This window comes from Alosa sapidissima, chromosome 21 (genome assembly GCF_018492685.1).
Source record: "Alosa sapidissima isolate fAloSap1 chromosome 21, fAloSap1.pri, whole genome shotgun sequence".
Taxonomy (NCBI): domain Eukaryota; kingdom Metazoa; phylum Chordata; class Actinopteri; order Clupeiformes; family Clupeidae; genus Alosa; species Alosa sapidissima.
In genome coordinates this window covers 19,116,519-19,134,509 of record NC_055977.1, presented here as the reverse complement: position 1 = coordinate 19,134,509, position 17,991 = coordinate 19,116,519, and the positions used below count along the sequence as shown (strand labels likewise).

At 41.9% G+C, this 17,991-nt stretch overlaps 1 protein-coding gene across 1 annotated transcript; it reads left to right on the top strand.

Annotated features, from left to right (window-relative positions):
• Positions 1–53: 53 nt before the first annotated feature.
• LOC121695691 (zona pellucida sperm-binding protein 4-like) lies at positions 54–2,850 on the top strand. Its single transcript, XM_042076755.1, is given in 12 exon segments — positions 54–429; positions 509–627; positions 722–923; positions 1,094–1,213; positions 1,299–1,471; positions 1,594–1,691; positions 1,801–1,946; positions 2,062–2,211; positions 2,214–2,241; positions 2,331–2,469; positions 2,549–2,623; positions 2,713–2,850. Coding segments are annotated over 12 exon segments (1,569 nt in total). The 5' UTR covers positions 54–122; the 3' UTR covers positions 2,725–2,850.
• The last annotated feature ends 15,141 nt before the right edge of the window (positions 2,851–17,991 follow it).

The following is a 17,991-nucleotide window of genomic DNA, read 5'->3' as shown; positions in this document are numbered from 1 at the left end:
AAACTTAAGTGGACCACGCGCCGTCTTCATTGATTGAACAGCCTATATAGGCTATTGCAAAATAACACAACTGCATAACGTGCAGTTTAGTCACTGACGGTTGACTGCAGCCATTTGCTGACATGTTTGTGCTATTTTGGTTAGTTGTGGGGTTAGCCCTTACACAAACTCTAGATCTTAACAGTCATCTGGAAGATCTGTCAGAAGGAGAATATGGCTCCTTTTCTTTTGTCCAGAACGAGGATGACTATACTGTAGGCCAAGCTGTCATCCAGTTATCAGAAACGGCTGATGACCACGATTATTCTAGCTCTGAGAAAGGGTTCAAGGTGTTGGCTCCAAGTTCCCAGGAATTGCCAGTGGAGTGCACCAACAGTACAATCAAGGTGGAACTTCCCGCTGGTCCACTCGAGGGGCTTAGGATACTAGGTAGGCGCCTTTTACCCAAGGCTACAGATAGACCTGTGTCATGTTTAGTTGATCTGTGTCTTATTTTCTTTCTTAAAAGGCTCAACAGCTACAGAGCCTCTACTCCAGGCTGTCAAGTCATGTGGATATACACTAACAAAGACACAGGAGAAGAACACACTCACTGTCAGTTTCAATGGCTGTCACGTAACCTTGGAGGTCAGTTAGACCTACAGTTTCCCCCTTCCCCTCCCATTTTGGTTGCAGCAGTGGAACAAATCCTGTTCTAACGAACTTGTTTTCCTCTCAACAGAGCGATCATTATAAAATTCGCCTGCTTTATGTCACCAATGACGGCAGAGTAGAAGTCAACACCGTTTCCTGCCCAGTTCCTCAATATTCAAACTCGATGATGTCTGATAGCCCTGTCAGGAAGTCTGGCGTGAAGTGTGATGCCACTACTACTGTTGTTCCCGTGATCAGACCGACTCTAAAGCCTGTGCCAATGCCTGGTGGTTTGTATGACTAGAGCTCTGCTCCTTCATGAAGTATACTTTGGAACTACGAACAAGATGGCTACAGACCTTTCTATAAATACTCAATATTGGTTGATCATTACCAAGTCCAGTGCAAGTAGCCTACTTTATATTTGTGTAAGGATTCATTTTATTTTATGTTTCCCTAGGCTGTGGTGTTCCACAAGAGCAGCAGATTGCCTGTTGTTCTGGATTATCTGCCTCTGAATGTCTGGTAAAGGGGTGCTGTGTGGACCCCACAAGTCAAAAATGCTACTATCCTGTTAATGGTGATCTTGGGCCCAGCCATTTTGATTTTCTTTATTTTTTTTTAAACAAAGTTGGGCCCTAATAGTTTTTTTTTCTTCTCCCCAGTTTGCACGTTGGACCAACACTTTGTTTTTGTCATCACACGTGATCTGGTCAGTCTACCAGTGAGTCCTACTTCTCTGGTAATTGCTGGCAACCGTAGTTGCAAACCAGTGGTTGTCAACAGGAACTTTGCCCTTTTCAAGTTTTCAGTTACAGAGTGTGGAACTCGAGTGTATGTAAGTGTTTTCAAGCTGTGGACTACAGCATCTTTGAAAGACTGCAGCCGTTAACAAATATTGTTCAGAATATTTATCTTGCCTGGAAAACAAAGTATTTTCTTTTTTTCCCAACTATGTAGGAAGTTGGAGACAGTCTTGTGTACCTGGCTGAAGTGCAAACCGTTAGAAGGCTCCACAAAATGAAATATGCAATTATAAGCAGAGACAATCCCATCAGGTTGCTATAGTGTGCTGTATATTGTGTGTGTGTATATACTCTGGCCTCACAGGCTATTAGGCATGATCTCTGGGTATATGACTCATCAATCTTGTGCCTATTTCCGCAGGTTCATGGTGGAGTGTCGTTATCCTAAGAATTCTCAGCTTGATATGGTCAAGCTTGCCAGTGCTGGGTTTCTGGTGATGAGCCCCATTTTACCATCTATAGTCACTTCAGAGGGATTGTATGGTGTACAACTGCGAATTGCTGAAGGCTTGTTTTTTTTTTTTTTTTTTTATTATTATTGATTTTTATTCCTTTAATTCATCTGCCTTTCTTTATTCATTTCTATCCTTTGTGTAAAATTACTCCCTTCTATCTACCTTAGATAAGACATTTTCCAAGTTTTTGCCCCACTACCACCAACCCTTGCGTCTTTTACTGGGAAACCCGGTGTACCTTGAAGTGCGCATCTTCTCCCCTAAGGCAAAAGCCGCTGTGCTTCTGGTCCATTATTGTGTGGCATACCCTCGTTCTGCTGAAGTGCTCTTGTTCTTGTTTATGAAGGGTGAGCAGTATTTAAAGCTAATGATCATGGCCTTAATGGTGCTGTCAATTTTCCAAGAATTCAGAGTGTCATTCGTGTGTGTCTTTCAGGTGTCCTGATGCCTTGGATTCTCCCTCCACTGCAATTCTTCACATGGGTAATCTGCCGCAAAATCGTCATACACGTCGTTTCATGGTCAAGGCATTCCAGTTCATGGATCAAACGACCAATAAGTTCCTAAATGAGGAGGTGCGTGTGTGCGTGTGTGTGCGTGTGCGCGTGTGTGTGTGTGCATTTTGAAGGAAATTCACTCAATGTCTCTTCACAGATCTATTTCATGTGCTCAGCTGAAGTGTGTCTTCCTTCACAAACTACTTGCAAAGAAACTTGCTTTGATAAAAAGGTATGTCTTCAAATTTTACTTTTCCTTTTTTTTTTTTTTTTTTGGCATTTCCACAGTTCTGTCAATCCATTATTTCTATTTTCTTATAGGTTTCTCCATAACAAAAGCGACTGCTCCAGTTTCATTATGTTCTGAATACATTTTATTGATTTAATGTGTTGGTCATTGCTGATGGTTCAAGTATCAGTGTTTGATTCTTAATAAACATAAGATGCAGCTCTCATTAATTGGTGAGTGGCACCAAAAAATCTAGTGGGATTAACTCCGTTACCGTGTTTTTGTTTTGTTTTTCCCCCTCAGTAGTGCAGTACCAGGTGCCAGAATGAGGTTCAAAGTGCAGGAGCCAGATTAGTCTGAGTGAGTTGAGATTGAAGGTACATATTTGGTACCATTGAAGCTGTAATTTTAAGTAGATTAAGAATATCAGGTGCCTACAACTCCTTCAAAAAAAAGAAATCCAGAGCTTTCAATGAACCACATTAAAATCAATAGGCCAAAATCAAATTACATATTGCATCAGGCATGCATCGATGCCAAAGTTGAGCAAATTGTTCCATCTCTTGAGTGTCAAATCCATAGACGTGAATGTTGTCGCCAGTGGCTGTTAGCCTTAGAGAAGCCCTATGCAACAATTTTAGCAAAAATTACCTTAATTATGCAGGTTGAGTCGTTCTGATGGTTCTTTTTGTTTGGTGGGAATAACCAGACTTGCATAAGTCAAGTCAGTTTTATTACAGTGCATGAAAATGCACTGTACTGTTCTTCCTAGGCTTCTTATTACAGTGCATGGAAATGCACTGTACTGTTATTCCAAGGCATTTTATTACAGTGCATGCAAATGCACTGTACTGTTCTTCCTAGGCTTCTTATTACAGTGCATGAAAATGCACTGTACTGTTCTTCCTAGGCTTCTTCTTATTCTTATTATTTTTCTTCTTCTAACGCACTTAATGCAGCTTCAACCGTTTAACGTAGAAACTTCATTCAAACTATGTTTTTTTACAGAAACATTTCAAGTAACTCTGTTATTGCAAGCACACATTGGCACCAGGGTTGTGCAAAATTTCAGAATTGAATTGACACTGGCTCTTAAATTCCAATTCAATTCTTGAATTTCACTTGCATTTCAATTGAGAAACAGGAAGCAGAATTGCAATTCGAATTTTGCACAACCCTGGTTGGCACCACGTTGGCCCAACGGTATAGCAGCCGTTGGCATGATGTTTACTGACTTTGGGCCAACGCTATTTTGGCTGGTGGGGTAACGTTGTTGTGATGTTGGCAACTTGGCATTCGTTGCCATTTTGAACAATAATCATTAAACAATCTGCAAAGCACCAGCATAGGTAACGGATGCATAGCAGAGAGTTAACTAGAAGATTATCTTTATCATTGCAACATGGCAAGGTTATAACCTACAGCTTAGACCAACCAACATCAACCAACAACGTATCATTGCTTCATAGGCTACTCACTAGAATGCAAAGTATAAGTATAAGTGTATAGTATGTATACTCTTTTGATCCCGTGAGGGAAATTTGGTCTCTGCATTTATCCCAATCCATGAATTAGTGAAACACACTAAGTACACAGTGAGGTGAAGCACACACTAATCCCGGCGCAACAACAGCGGCGCTCGGGGAGCCTTTCTTCCTGCACTGCACATAATGTAATTTGTTTAATATAGTGTATAGTTCACTGTTAATATTTCATAGTGTTATAATTTCATGTAAAGATGTGAACTATGTAGCATATTGAGCTATTAGACATTAATGAGAAATGAGTCAGCATATCTGGCTAATATGGTAGCTTGCGGTGTCATTCCTCTCATAGCCACAAGGGCTACATGTGATTTGTGTAGCCTACTGGTCGTAACACCCCCAATTATCACCACGTTTGTTCTAAAACAACAATGTTTTTTAACACTTCAAAATTACATTTGCTAAATGAACCTTACATTTTTCAGTAGCCATAGGTGTGTAGATTTGAACAAAATCTGGTTTGGTTCTTAACGGGAGCATTTACTGCCTGAAATATCCGATTTTGTTTACCACGCTCGGAGTTATAGTGCTGGCCTGATGGGTCGCCTATTTACGCCGTTTCAATGGCACATGAACGGTTAGACCGAGAATTCTCGTCAAGAAATTAAAATTCCACTGCAGCTCCAAGCGGATGTGTACACGCAGCCTTACAACACTGTCTACAGCTCTTAGAGTCACGGTAAAATGTCATTTTTGGTAGCCTACATAGCTAATTTAGATACACCTATGGTGTGGGTGCTTGCGTTTCTTTAGGAATCCGCCGTCTTGGTTTGTATAGAAATGGATATTAAGTGACACATACACGCAGGACGGCGGAAATACGGGACCGACGGTAATAGGGGGAGTTCTGATAGGTAGCTGAATGTATATGTTTATGCTTTGCAATTGCCAATATCCCACCAAGTATTTGTTATTTGTATTGGGAAATTGTATTGTAGTGAATGTTGCTCATTGTGTTTCCATATCTGTTCATTACAGAACCACACACACACACATACATCCACACCAACACCCTGCACATATGCACATACAGTATTTGATTAATACTATTGGAGTGAACTGACACCCCTGTGTAAGTTGAATACCGAGTAAAGTGAAGTAACCTCAGACTGACTCCTGTTATGCTCTGACCGGCAAACCTTATCCCACTATTGAAACTATACAGTCCTACCCAAACCACGCCTACAGGTGACGTTCCTATATGATTGCTTGGCTAGTGCTTGGGTGTTCATCTAACCTTTTGATAGGAAGTTGGATTTCAGTTCTATCGTGAACAACTTAGCTGAACTGAATACTCATAAGAGTGAATTTGTAATGGGTGAGACCAATCAGAGGGCGGGATTCACGTAGTTAGGGAAATTCCAGTAGCCTCGCGCAGTCTGGGGTCTTGGGGACTGAGAGTTCATCGTTAACTGTGAGGAGTTTGTTGCCTCCGAGTAATGTGTGTAAACGTGACATTCATGTGCCTGTTACAAGTTACAGATCACCTTTCTGGAAGTTGCATGTGTGTGTAATGAATCAAAGTAAGTGACAACTTTATAGGAACCTGTACTTTAGCATTGTAAGTTGTTCTCAGCACTATTAAGTGAAGATGCTAATTCTCCGCTTAGCATGTGGATAGGTTCTTGAACATATGTAGCCTACAGTAGCTTCCTGTCAAGTACTGTCTCTTTGGAAGAGACAGTAATATGTCTGTATTTTATAATGCATAACGTTATGCGTTAATTATCATAGTGGCTGTGGCGCCCTTCTGTTAATTTAGCAAGCTGTTAGCGAGCTGCAAAGGGTGACACTGTGTCTGTATAAGACGTTAATGGCCATGAGGGCTCTGCATGTGCAGTCATACTTGCGTAATACACGTTGTACACATTAGCCTACTGATACAGAACGTATTGTATTTCATTTACTTATACTTTCCTTTCCCCTTTTGTATTGGTTTATTTCAGAACCACACAACAAAGTATCTCAACTCCGCTTCAATAAAGATTACTTGGAATAGGTGGTGCTCGTCTCATTCAAGATTAGTTTAGCAATCCTGACCGACTGGCTGTAGCACTTCAAATTACCTCCGGAACAGAATATTTGTACAGTCCTTTAAATTAGTATTCCTCCATTTCATTATGGTCCTTCGAGCCGGATTCAGTGTTGTCGGACTGATGCCCGAACTTAATCCAGAGAGAGACGCCCGTCCCAAGCCCGAGGTGAAGCAGCCTGCGTATCTGCGAGATTTTGTTGTCCAAGGATTAGGCCCGGCAAAGGAGCATCCATCATCTTTTCCATGTGAAGATCCTGAAGTAGACGACGCAGCACAGGCATCAGAGCAAGTATCGAGAAATCCTACTCCAATAAGCCAGGTATCAGGAAGGAGTGAATTGTTGAGGGAAGAGTGGCAGCTCACTATGGATGAATTACAGCAAGAAAATGATGAGCTTCACGAGCATATTGGTCAGTTGCCTGAGCTGACATCCTTCTGGAGGGATATGAAAAAGGAAGAATGAGGAGCTGCGTAACCACGTGCGTCACGTTCCAGAGATCATGGCGATGCTGAAGAGCCTGTCACAGGAGAGTTCCAGCAGCTGGCAGCACAGCGACCGACATTGCCAACACAGCCAGTGACACAGTCTCTTCCAGCCTATGCCTCACAGTCACAAGGAGCGCCTGGCTATTCCCCTCATGTTCCAACCAGACCAGAATCGCTGTATGCACATCACCAGTATCCTGCTGTCGTCCCAACAGTATCCAGTGTCGCCTGTTCCACAGCGCCAGTATCCAGTAATGCCCAACACACAGTTGGCAGGACAATTGAGGGGCCTCAGTTTGTCAGATGAGCCACCAAATAGTTCATCACGTTCCGGCTTCCAGACAGGGCATAGGACCAGTCAGCAGTATACTGAACCGAGGCTCCAGTCATCAGCAGCTCATCACCTGCAAAGTGGCCCTCTATGAAGAGAGCAGCAGGTTTCAACCACTGCACCCTGTCAGTAGTCATCAGAGCGCGCGTCAAGGTGAGGAATGGGAGAGTGGTCAATGTGGGCGGTATTCTCCATCATATGGCCCCAGTGGATACTTATACTCTGACAATGGGAGCTCCAGACCACCTCACAGACCAGTTATGCCACCACAAGTTTCACCTACTAGTACACAAGAGCGGGTGTATAGAGGTCCGAAGCCAAGCCTTCCCTCGCTTCTCCTCCCCAGATCCACCAGAGTTCTACAGGCTGAGGATGGCGCTGGAGAATCTGCTCCCTGAGGATGCCACTGAACTGTTCAAATTTCAGATTCTCTGTAATCACTTAAAGCTAGATGAAGCACAGTTAATTGCAGATTCTTACTGCAACTCAAGGCACCCCTACACAGACACCATGCACGCCCTGACAAGGATGTATGGGCAACCTCATAAGCTGGTCCTCCGCCACATCGCTGAGGTAATGGATGGCCTGAACATCAGCAATGATGATGAGAAGAACTTCCACCTGTTTGCTCTTCGTGTCCGCTCGCTGGTCAGTATGCTGGAGCAACTGGGAGCAGAGGGACGTGCAGAGCTAGATTGTGGGTCACATGTATAAACTACCACATGATCTGAAGATCAGTTTTAAGAGATTCCTCCATCCCATGAGAGTAGTCATACCCACACTTTGTGAGTTCTCGACTTGGCTGGAATATGAGCAGCAAGTGCATGAAGACAGCGTGAAGCTGCCCAGGTCTTCAAAGCAGGATTCTTCAGCAAAGAAGAAAGAGAACTGTAAAGACACAAGGCCTGCAGGTAGATCCACTACCATTCTGCTGAGCACAGAGAAGGTGGACAGCAGTTATACACCCACACCAGAGATATCAGCTTGTCCTTCTCCACAGAAAGGTAAATTCAAAACCTACTGCCCTTACTGTGATAACGATAAACACTTTCTCAATGGGTGTAACAAATTCAAGGAGTTCACTAAGGAGCAGAAAGAGTCATGGATCAAGCAGAACAACAGATGCTGGCGGTGTGGCTGTAACCATCGTGCATCCAAGTGTACACTGAAAGCCCTGTGCAAGACCTGCAACAGGAAACACCTGCTCATCCTCCATGATGTGAATGACCGAGGGAAAGTGAAGAGTGAGCAGTGAGCAGTGAGCACAACAAATGAGGTGCTTTATGCAGATCGACCTGTGTGCAGTCGTAAAGTCTTACTGAAAGTCAGCAAAGTCCTACTAAGAAATGGAGACAAGGCACTGGAGGCGTATGCAGTTTTGGATGATGGGTCAGAGAGGACCATTATCCTTCATGACGCTGCACAACGTTTAGGCCTCACGGGAGAGCCAGAGGACTTAATTCTCAGGACAGTGAGACAGGATCAACAGGCGCTTCATGGGGCGGCGGTGTCCTTCACAGTAGCTTCAGTCACAGAGCCTCAGAAGGAGTTCAGCATTAGTGGTGCTTTCACAGCAGAACTACTTAGCCTGGCAGAGCACACCCACAATACCAGCACACTGCAGCAGAAGTACAAACATCTGGCAGGACTGCCTATGCAGCCACTTAACAAGGTACGACCAGTTCTCTTAATTGGATCCGACTGCCCACATCTCATTACTCCCATAGAACCTGTCCGTCTGGGTCCCCCTGGTGGACCAGCAGCGGTGAAGACCTGCCTGGGGTGGACACTGCAAGGTCCAGCTCATGAACTCAGACGAGGGTTGAATCAGCAACACTGTCTCTTCACCACCATGTCCTCCAATGCTGACCTGTTCGTCCAGGTTGAACGCCTGTGGCAGATGGATGTACTGCCATATTGCAGCAAGAAGACAGCTACGAGGTCGACACAGGATCAGGAGGCAGTCCAGTTGCTGAAAGAGAAAACTCTGAGGGTGGCTGTTGATGGGGTAATGCGCTATGCAACACCATTGTTGCGTGTGAAGGACATGCCGCTCCTGCACGCATGGAGAGAGGCTGTGTTATCCCAACTAAGAAGTACTGAGCGCAAGTTAGCCAAAAATCCTGAACAGGCTGCTGCATACCAAGCTGAAATGGAGAGGCTACTACAGGCTAGATATTCAGAGAGGCTACAACCAGATGAGGTGGAACAGTCAGAGGAGTCGTGGTATATACCACATCATATGGTTCAGCATTATGGTAAGAGCAGAATTGTGTACAACTGCTCCTTCATGCATGCTGGCCACAACCTGAACGAGCTCTTTCTCCCTGGCCCAATCTTAGGCCCATCACTGTTGGCTGTCCTGTTACGCTTTCGAGAGCATACCATCGCCTTCAGTAGTGATATAGACCCTTTCAACAATAAAAACAAAAACAATGCTTGAACGTTCTATTTGGGCCCCAATCTACTTCCTCTGCATTAAGATAACATACAGTATGGAATGTTAAAAAGGAAGTCTTGTGGGGCCAACTATGATGCTGATAATGGAACTCTCTTGAAAGGGTCCATACGTGGGATGTTCCACCAAGTGAGGCTGCTCTCAGAATATCCCCTACTGAGGTATCTCTGGCGGGATATGAAGGTTGACCGTCCACCTGATGTGTACCAGTGGCAGGTACTGCCATTCGGTACAACGTGCAGTCCTTGCTGCGCGACCTACGCCCTGCAGAGGCATGTGATGGACAACAGCAAAGCCGGCGATAAGGTACAGAAAGTGGTGGAAATGTCATTCTATGTAGACAACTGCCTACAGTCAGACCTCAGTGGCTGCAGCCAAAGATTTAGTAAATGAACTTAACTCCGTTGACTGACGGCAGTGGGTAACGAGCCATCAGTTATCAGCCACCTCCCCTCAGAAGCAAGATCCACCAGCTGTGAATTGTGGCTCAGTTATGGTGAGCAGAACGCCCTCGAGTCTGCATTAGGCCTACACTGGCACTGCCAATCTGACACGCTGCACTACAAGCTCAGACTGATAGACTGTCCCACCATCACGATGCGCAACATCTATAAAGTCCTTGCAAGTCAATATGACCTACTTGGGTATATTGTGCCCTATACGACCAGAGCCAAGGTCCTTGTACAGCAGCTGTGGGACAAGAAACGTGACTGGGATGACCCCCACTTACCCGAAGAGCTACTTTAATCCTGGCGTGTGTGGGAGGCAGAACTTAGCAGCCTGGAGAAGATTTCCCTTCCTCGATGTTACACTAGTGCGGAGATGGATCATCCTACCAATAAGTAAATATTTTACATTTACCCATGGTCATTTTTCCATTCATGCCATCTCCGAAATGTTTTGTTCATGTTCCACAACCCCCTAGACTGTGACATGACACGTGTAAGCACCTACACAAGACCAGCTACAGCTTGTTGTTTTTCATTTAAATGGATCTAAAGTAATCACCTGGACCCGTCAGCTTTTGTAGGCTACTATTTTCTTCACCAAATAGGCAATACAGTGCCCAAGATCCATACTTGCAAATAGCAACACAGAACAGTCATGATATCTCTAATGGATAATGAATGATTGCTGATTTAAAAATTCTGCAAAGCTGATTTACACATTGACATTACAAGTTCATAATTTTGCAAGCAATATCTATTAGCTTCATGAAGAGCGTGAGCCTCAAAATGTTACCTCTGGTGTATTTCTAATAAACAAGTAAAAAGGGGGGGCTAGTGTGTGGATATTCCTTGCAATTTTCTATGGCATTACTTTTTTATCCAGCACCTGTTTTTGGATGTGTGCACGTTACGTTTGTTTAGATTACTGACCGTTTCGTTAGATATTTGGTTTTGAGGCATAAACAAAATACAGCTTTTGCAGGTTATCCACTATGCAGTTTGCACTAATTATTTTGAGAAATGTACTTGTTGTGCAAATGTTCATGATTCAAGAAATGCACTGAGAAAAACTGTAACACATAAGAGATTACTTCTGCTGTGCTAAGAAGTTGAAGTCTAAGGGGAGGTGAAATCAAGGGGATCCCAGTTTCATTAAGTGCATCTAAGCAATTGAGAAAAACTGTAATAAAGGGTAGTCATTAGTGCTGTCAAACGATTACAATTTAGTTATATAGTTAATCACGATTAATCACATATTTTATCATATGATTAAAATTCTATTATTTTGCATTTCTGAACTTTCCACGAGTCCATATTAACAATATAAAGCAATTTTTGTGTATCTTGATTGGGATTCAAATGAAAGCAAAGCAAGTTACTGTATTACCGGTAACTGAACTTTAAGACGTAGGTCTATTTGATTATTTCAAACTTCAAAAGATGTGCAGCAGACCTGAGGCAACACAATATATTCTTCAGAAATATAGCTCATAAACTGAAATCAATGCTACCGCAGAAGTGCATGCACAAAATGCAGGCCTACACACATTATAAAGGGCATAACAAACAGAAAATACTATTGTAATGATCTGAGCCTAGCTGTTCATGACTGTGCTCCCATGATGCTGTTCAGTTGATGTGTTATGTTGAATGTTAATGTTAACCATGCAAGTTACCAATGTTGTGCGTCCTGACTGTCGTGTTTATGTTTATAGTTGATTACAGTGTTCATAACCGGGTCTAACTAGTGTGTGTTGTAGATACAGCCTCACACAGATGTTTAGTGCTGGAGCATAAGGGCCAGGTCTGGCCCGGCATTATGCGTTCGTGTGTTTTGGTGCGTAACCAATAAAAACCATTCTAAGACAACTGTGCAGTTTGTTACACTATATTCATACTATATTCATTATCTTAGTATAGCCTACTACAGTATGTCCATTGCCAGCCACCCTGAGAAGTGAAAAGGCGATTCAAAACGAGTCAGAAAATGTGTCCACCACTCTAGTTCATCCAAAACAAACCAGAAAAGGGCCTTAAAGTGCTAAAAACCGGAATTTTCCTTTAAATAAACTCCTGGTGTATTTACAAACTTTTCAATGCCTCGTTTTATGAGTAAAGAACATAGTTGTACTACTGTAGAAGTTTCGTACCATTTAGGGCATTATTAGTGGGGTAATTTACGAGATAAAAGTTGGTACCATTACGACTGCAGAAACTCATTCGTTTCTGACAGCGCTACTCGACCAGGGTTCAACCAAGGGAAAACAGGTTCTGGGAGGGTGTTTGGCTTGGGGTCATGGTGCAAAGGACACAAGGAAATTACTCCGAACCATCGCTTTAAGAAAAGTAAATGTAGACGTGGTGGTAACAAAGTAAGGGGCTACATACCCAATCTCTCGGTGCAGCTATCACAAGAGTTACATGAGTCGGACTACGTGCCTACGTTACTACGTCCCCTGAGCCTGCGCAGAAAGCCTCGTCGACCAACAGAAAACGGTTGAAATTTGCTTCACCCGTCTCAACTGACGTCTATGTGATGACTCTGTCCATATATTTTACTGTCTATGCTCCTAAGCCCAAACAAGTATGTGCAGCATGCCTTTACGTAGCCTGCTAACAGCGCATCATCATAAAGATACATTTATTCTGCATCACACTCATTTTAGCAGAAAACAAGTAAACATTGTATCATTGATTCCAATGGGAAAGACAGCTAGTAATCACACGTTGACGTTACATCTAGTTATTAATTCAGAGGACATTCAATCGTATACTAACACGGCAGTTATGAAGAATTATGTGTATGTAACTTATGTCAAAACGATGTACATTACTAACCTAATTCATTTGCAATGCCCCAATGTTGAGAACAAATTTAGCACGTAGCTATACTTACCATAATATCCCATGCAAAACGGTTAGCTTGCTAGCTAGCTAACTGTGGAACTTCAGTATAACAGCCTATTTCCTACAACTAGGTAAGATAATTGGCTATGTTCCTATTACAAGTGATAGAATGAATGTGTGACTTATGTTGATGTTATGACATGTAAAGTTTAGCTTGCCGAACTTAGCTATAGTCAGCCACGGGCAGTTTGACTGTGCCTATTCGTGACACTCCTGTTAGTAAACTGGAAAGAGCAAAAAATAGGAACATATGGTCTCATTAATCCAAATTTCTCAAACAGTGGGTCGCGACCCACTACTGGGTCGCGGAGACATGCCAGGTGGGGCACGAACTGACGTGAAAAACAGGAGTTTTTCTGTAGCCTGGGCCCAGGTAGCACCCAATGCGCAATGGACGTACTGTGTTACGGTACCGATCCACTTGCACGACACTTCATTTTGTCATGTCACATAGATGTCGCGCTGCCTCACCACTTTCAGTCGTGTGTGGACGTTTTGTTTAAAATGTCAGTTACCAGCTCATACTCAGTTCGTTTTAACGTATCTTTAGTGTTTTTCCACAAATGGACCACGATTTTAGGCATGTACTTAACAGTAGCCTATACAACACATTAATAGCCTAAACAAACCATTTGGAAATCTTGTTTTATTTAAACTACTCAATGCAATCTCAAATCCTCACCAGAAACACCAACAGTCAATATATTCATCCAAATCCTAGTTTCGTTTGTTTTATGGACTACTAGGTGGTTGTGGAAGAGATCGTTAAAACATTATTTGTCTTGTAAGCGGAACCAAAGTTTCACAGGCACCATTGTGGTACAACAAAGGACCTACAACCTCGTCCTTTCGGAGAGTCGCCTCGCGTTCAACGGATTCATTTGCATAAAGATGGGCTTCGCCCAGCTTTTTGACGCGCGACATATTTTCAAATGCAGCGCTGCCTTCCCGGAATGCTTTGCGGGCGCGTTAAAGTCGCTTGACGTCACCCATAGGACTAGAGTGGAATGCGACACGACAAAATGAAGTGTCGTGCAAGTGGATCGGTACCGTTATTCACAGGGAAGCGCTCATGTCAAGGCAGCTTAGTTAGTCCCGACCTACATGAGATTTTGAACGTTGTTGTGAGAGTGGTGAATTTCATCAAAACCCGGCCCTTAAAAGCGCGTCTATTCTCCGCACTTTGCGAAGAGATGGTAGCTGACCAAAAGGCTGTACTGTTTCACAGCGAGGCAAGGTGGCTTTCCCGATGTAAAGTGCTGTCGCGTGTGTTTGAGCTCCGAGTCGCCTCTTCTGGAGGAAGAGCGCATGTTTGAATCTGCAGTTCACTAATGAACATTTCTTGACGAAGCTGGCCTATCGATATATTTGATATATCTTAGCGATACATTTCAGTTAAATGTCCAGTTACAAGGCAAAGACAAGCACCTACCTCACTTAGCAAATAAGATTACTGCATTCACCAAAAAAACTTGAGTATGGGACAGGCGCCTCGATGCCTTTGAGATTTCTGAGCGAAATCGCTGAAACGTCTGATTGGGAGCCAGTCTTGTGATCCCATGTATTAAACAGTAGGCCTACATCACATGCCTGCAAAGTTTATTTCAGAAATATTTCCCAACCAGCAGTGCTCAGTATGACTGGATCCATTTAATGCAGCATGTTGGTACAGTATTTCATTGAATAATATTGTACAATGCTGTAAAATGGCCTATGCTTCCTAATATGTTGCTGGAAAACAGAAATATGTGTGTTATGTATTTATTTATTATTATATCTGCAACACCAGCTGATCTTAACTCTGTTGAAGAGGATATATTTAGAACTTGTCATTATTTCAATAAATTTGACAATTTTAAGCTTGACCTACCACTTTCTTAGAGCGATGAGGGACAGGTGGGGCTCGAGAATGCCCCCTTGATCAAGTCAAGTCAAGTTTATTTATATAGCACATTTCATACACAGAGGTCATTCAATGTGCTTTACATAAACAAAACCAAACGATAATAACAAATAAAAGCATAGAAGGGCAATATAGTCAAAGAATAGTTAAAAGGTAAAGATCATAATAAAAGGAAAACATAAAACACAAGGTAAAATCATTTAAAAATAAAGAATAATTAGTAAGCAAAAACAAAGGCAAAAGTAGTAAAAAAAGTAATAAAAGACAAAGTAGAATAATTATCGAGGCAGATTCAGAATTTGTAACTCGGCACAGTTAGCAGAAAGCGTCTGAGAACAGTTTGGTCTTAAGTCTAGATTTAAAACTGGCTACAGTTGGGGCCTTTTTAATGTCATCCGAAAGTTGGTTCCACAGCTGAGCCGCATAGCAGCTAAAAGCTGCTTCACCATGTTTAGTTCTAACTGTAGGTTTTACTAGCAGGTTTTTCACCTGGGACCTGAGAGGACGAGAAGGTGTGTACTGCTGAAGCATGTCTGACAAGTATTTAGGTCCTGCTCCATTTACTGATTTATAAACAAGCAATAGTGCTTTAAAGTCAATTCTGTGACTTACTGGAAGCCAGTGCAAGGACTTAAGAATTGGAGTAATGTGGTCAGTTCTTTTAGTTTTTGTTAGAGTCCTAGCTGCTGCATTTTGTATCACCTGAAGCTGTTTAATAGTCTTTTTAGGAAGGCCTGTGAACAGTCCATTGCAGTAATCAACCCTGCTGGAGATAAATGCATGAATGAGTTTTTCTAAGTCATGTTTTGACATCAGCCCTCTGAGTTTGAAAATATTTTTGAGGTGGTAAAAAGCTGATTTAGTTATCGCTTTCATGTGGCTGTTGAAATTTAGATCACTGTCAATTAATACACCAAGGTTTTTAACAGTATCCTTTGCCTTCAACCCTTTTGTGTCAAGGAGAGTGGCAACCCTAAGTCTTTCCTCATTTTTACCAAATATAATTACTTCAGTTTTTTCTTTGTTCAGCTGAAGAAAATTTTGAGACATCCAGGTGTTGATTTGTTCTATACACTGACACATAGATTCAAGAGGACCATAGTTGTTTGGTGATAGAGCTAAGTAAATTTGTGTGTCATCTGCATAGCTATGATATGAAATCAAATTATTTTGAATGATTTGTCCAAGTGGGAGCATATAGAGGTTGAATAATAGTGGCCCCAAGATCGACCCCTGGGGAACACCACAGGTCAAGGACGTTGGTGTTGAGGTACAGTTTCCGATGGCAACAAAGAAGCTCCTTTCTTGTAGATATGATTTTAGCCAGCTGATAACTATGCCTGTAAATCCAACCCAGTGTTCTAGTCTGTGTAGTAAAATATTGTGATCAACAGTGTCAAATGCTGCACTAAGGTCCAGTAGCACTAGGACTGATGTTTTACCTGAATCTGTGTTGAGGCGTATGTCATTGGAAACTTTAATGAGAGCTGTTTCAGTGCTGTGATTTGCCCGAAAACCAGACTGAAAGTAATCAAAATACCCATTTGATGTTAGGAAGGTGGTTAATTGATTAAAGACTACTTTTTCAATAATTTTGCCAATAAAAGGTAGATTGGATATGGGCCTGTAATTGTTTAGCATGGAGGCATCCAGGTTATTCTTCTTGAGAAGTGGCTTTACAACAGCTGTTTTCAGTGACTTAGGAAAAGTGCCAGACAGCAATGATACATTTACAATTTGAAGGACATCCGCCGCTATGAGGTGAAAAACAGTTTTGAAGAAATTGGTAGGCAGAGTGTCTAAGACACATGTGGAAGGGCTGAGATTCTGTACCGTTTTTTCAAGTGTTTCGTAGTCTATCAAGCTGAACTCTGACATCAAGTTTAGTTTCCCTCTGTTTGTTGCTGGAAGTTCAGGTTGTTGAATTTGTAATTGAGCAGATATGTTGAGTCTGATTTTGTCAATTTTACCTTTAAAAAAAGATGAAAACTCATTGCATTTATTAGTTGAGAGAAGTTCAGGCGCTAATTGTGAGGGGGGATTTGTTAACTTATCAACAGTTGAAAATAGAATACGAGTGTTATTTGAACTTCTATTGATAATGTTAGAAAAGAAAGACTGTCTTGCTTTGCATATTTCAGAGTTATATGTGCGGAGCATCTCTTTATGGATTTCATAGTGGATCTGAAGTTTGTATTTACGCCATTTTCTTTCAGTCTTCCTACACTCTCTTTTTAGAAGTTTAACTGCTGGATTTTGCCTCCATGGTGCTTTCTGTTTGTCCTTAACTTCCTTGAATTGTAATGGAGCAATGTCATCCATAATGTTTGCCATTTTTGCATTAAAGTGATCAAATAAGTCTTCAGAGTCTGACAGTTGACTTGACTTTAGTGAAAGTGCTTGCTCAAAGAGAGCACTTGTCTGATCATTTATGATTCTCCTTTTTACCATCATAGCTGTGTTTTGAGTGTGTGGGGACATAGACACATCAAAGAACACGCAAAAATGATCAAAGTGGGGAATGAAAGAAAAAGTTTGAGAACCACTGCATTAATCCCATAAACACACAGATAACTCTTACACCAACCTTATTTTGTGCCTTTTATTCACGTTTGTTTCAAGATTTAGTAAGTATAAGCCCTTTTCGCTCCCCACTTCGATGCAGCGTAGGGTTCCATTATATCAGTCATCTTTCCCCTAAAGGGGGCGTGTATGTGCAGCACATACAACGTTCCATTCCATTCATCAGTGTGTATTGTTTAGTTTCCGGTTTAGCTAGATCCGGTGTGGTGTTGTAGTTGTTCTAACGTTACTAGTTGTTGCAACAGCATGTGAAAAATCTACAAAGTTTTTTACACCAAAAAGAACGTTAATCTCGCGATAAAAAAAAATTGACGCCGTTAAAATAGGTTTACATTAACGCCGTTAATCGCGTTTAACTGACAGCACTATTATTATTAATTTTTTTGCTGGTTAATGGTGTGGTATTTTGAGTGGTTGAAAGTTGGGATGTGATTTACATAATGTTTGGTTGATCTAAAATATGTTAGACTAGGCTACATTACAGTTTACTGTGATATTATTTTGTGGAAGAATAGTTCATGTATTTGAGTTATCAAAATGTATTTGAGTTATGTATATTGAGTTATGAAGAAGAGTTCATGTATTTGTTATAAAGAAACACTTGCAGAACAAAGTATTATTTGCTGGTATATTTTATTATATCATATTTTACATGTTTAAACTACAAGTGGCTGA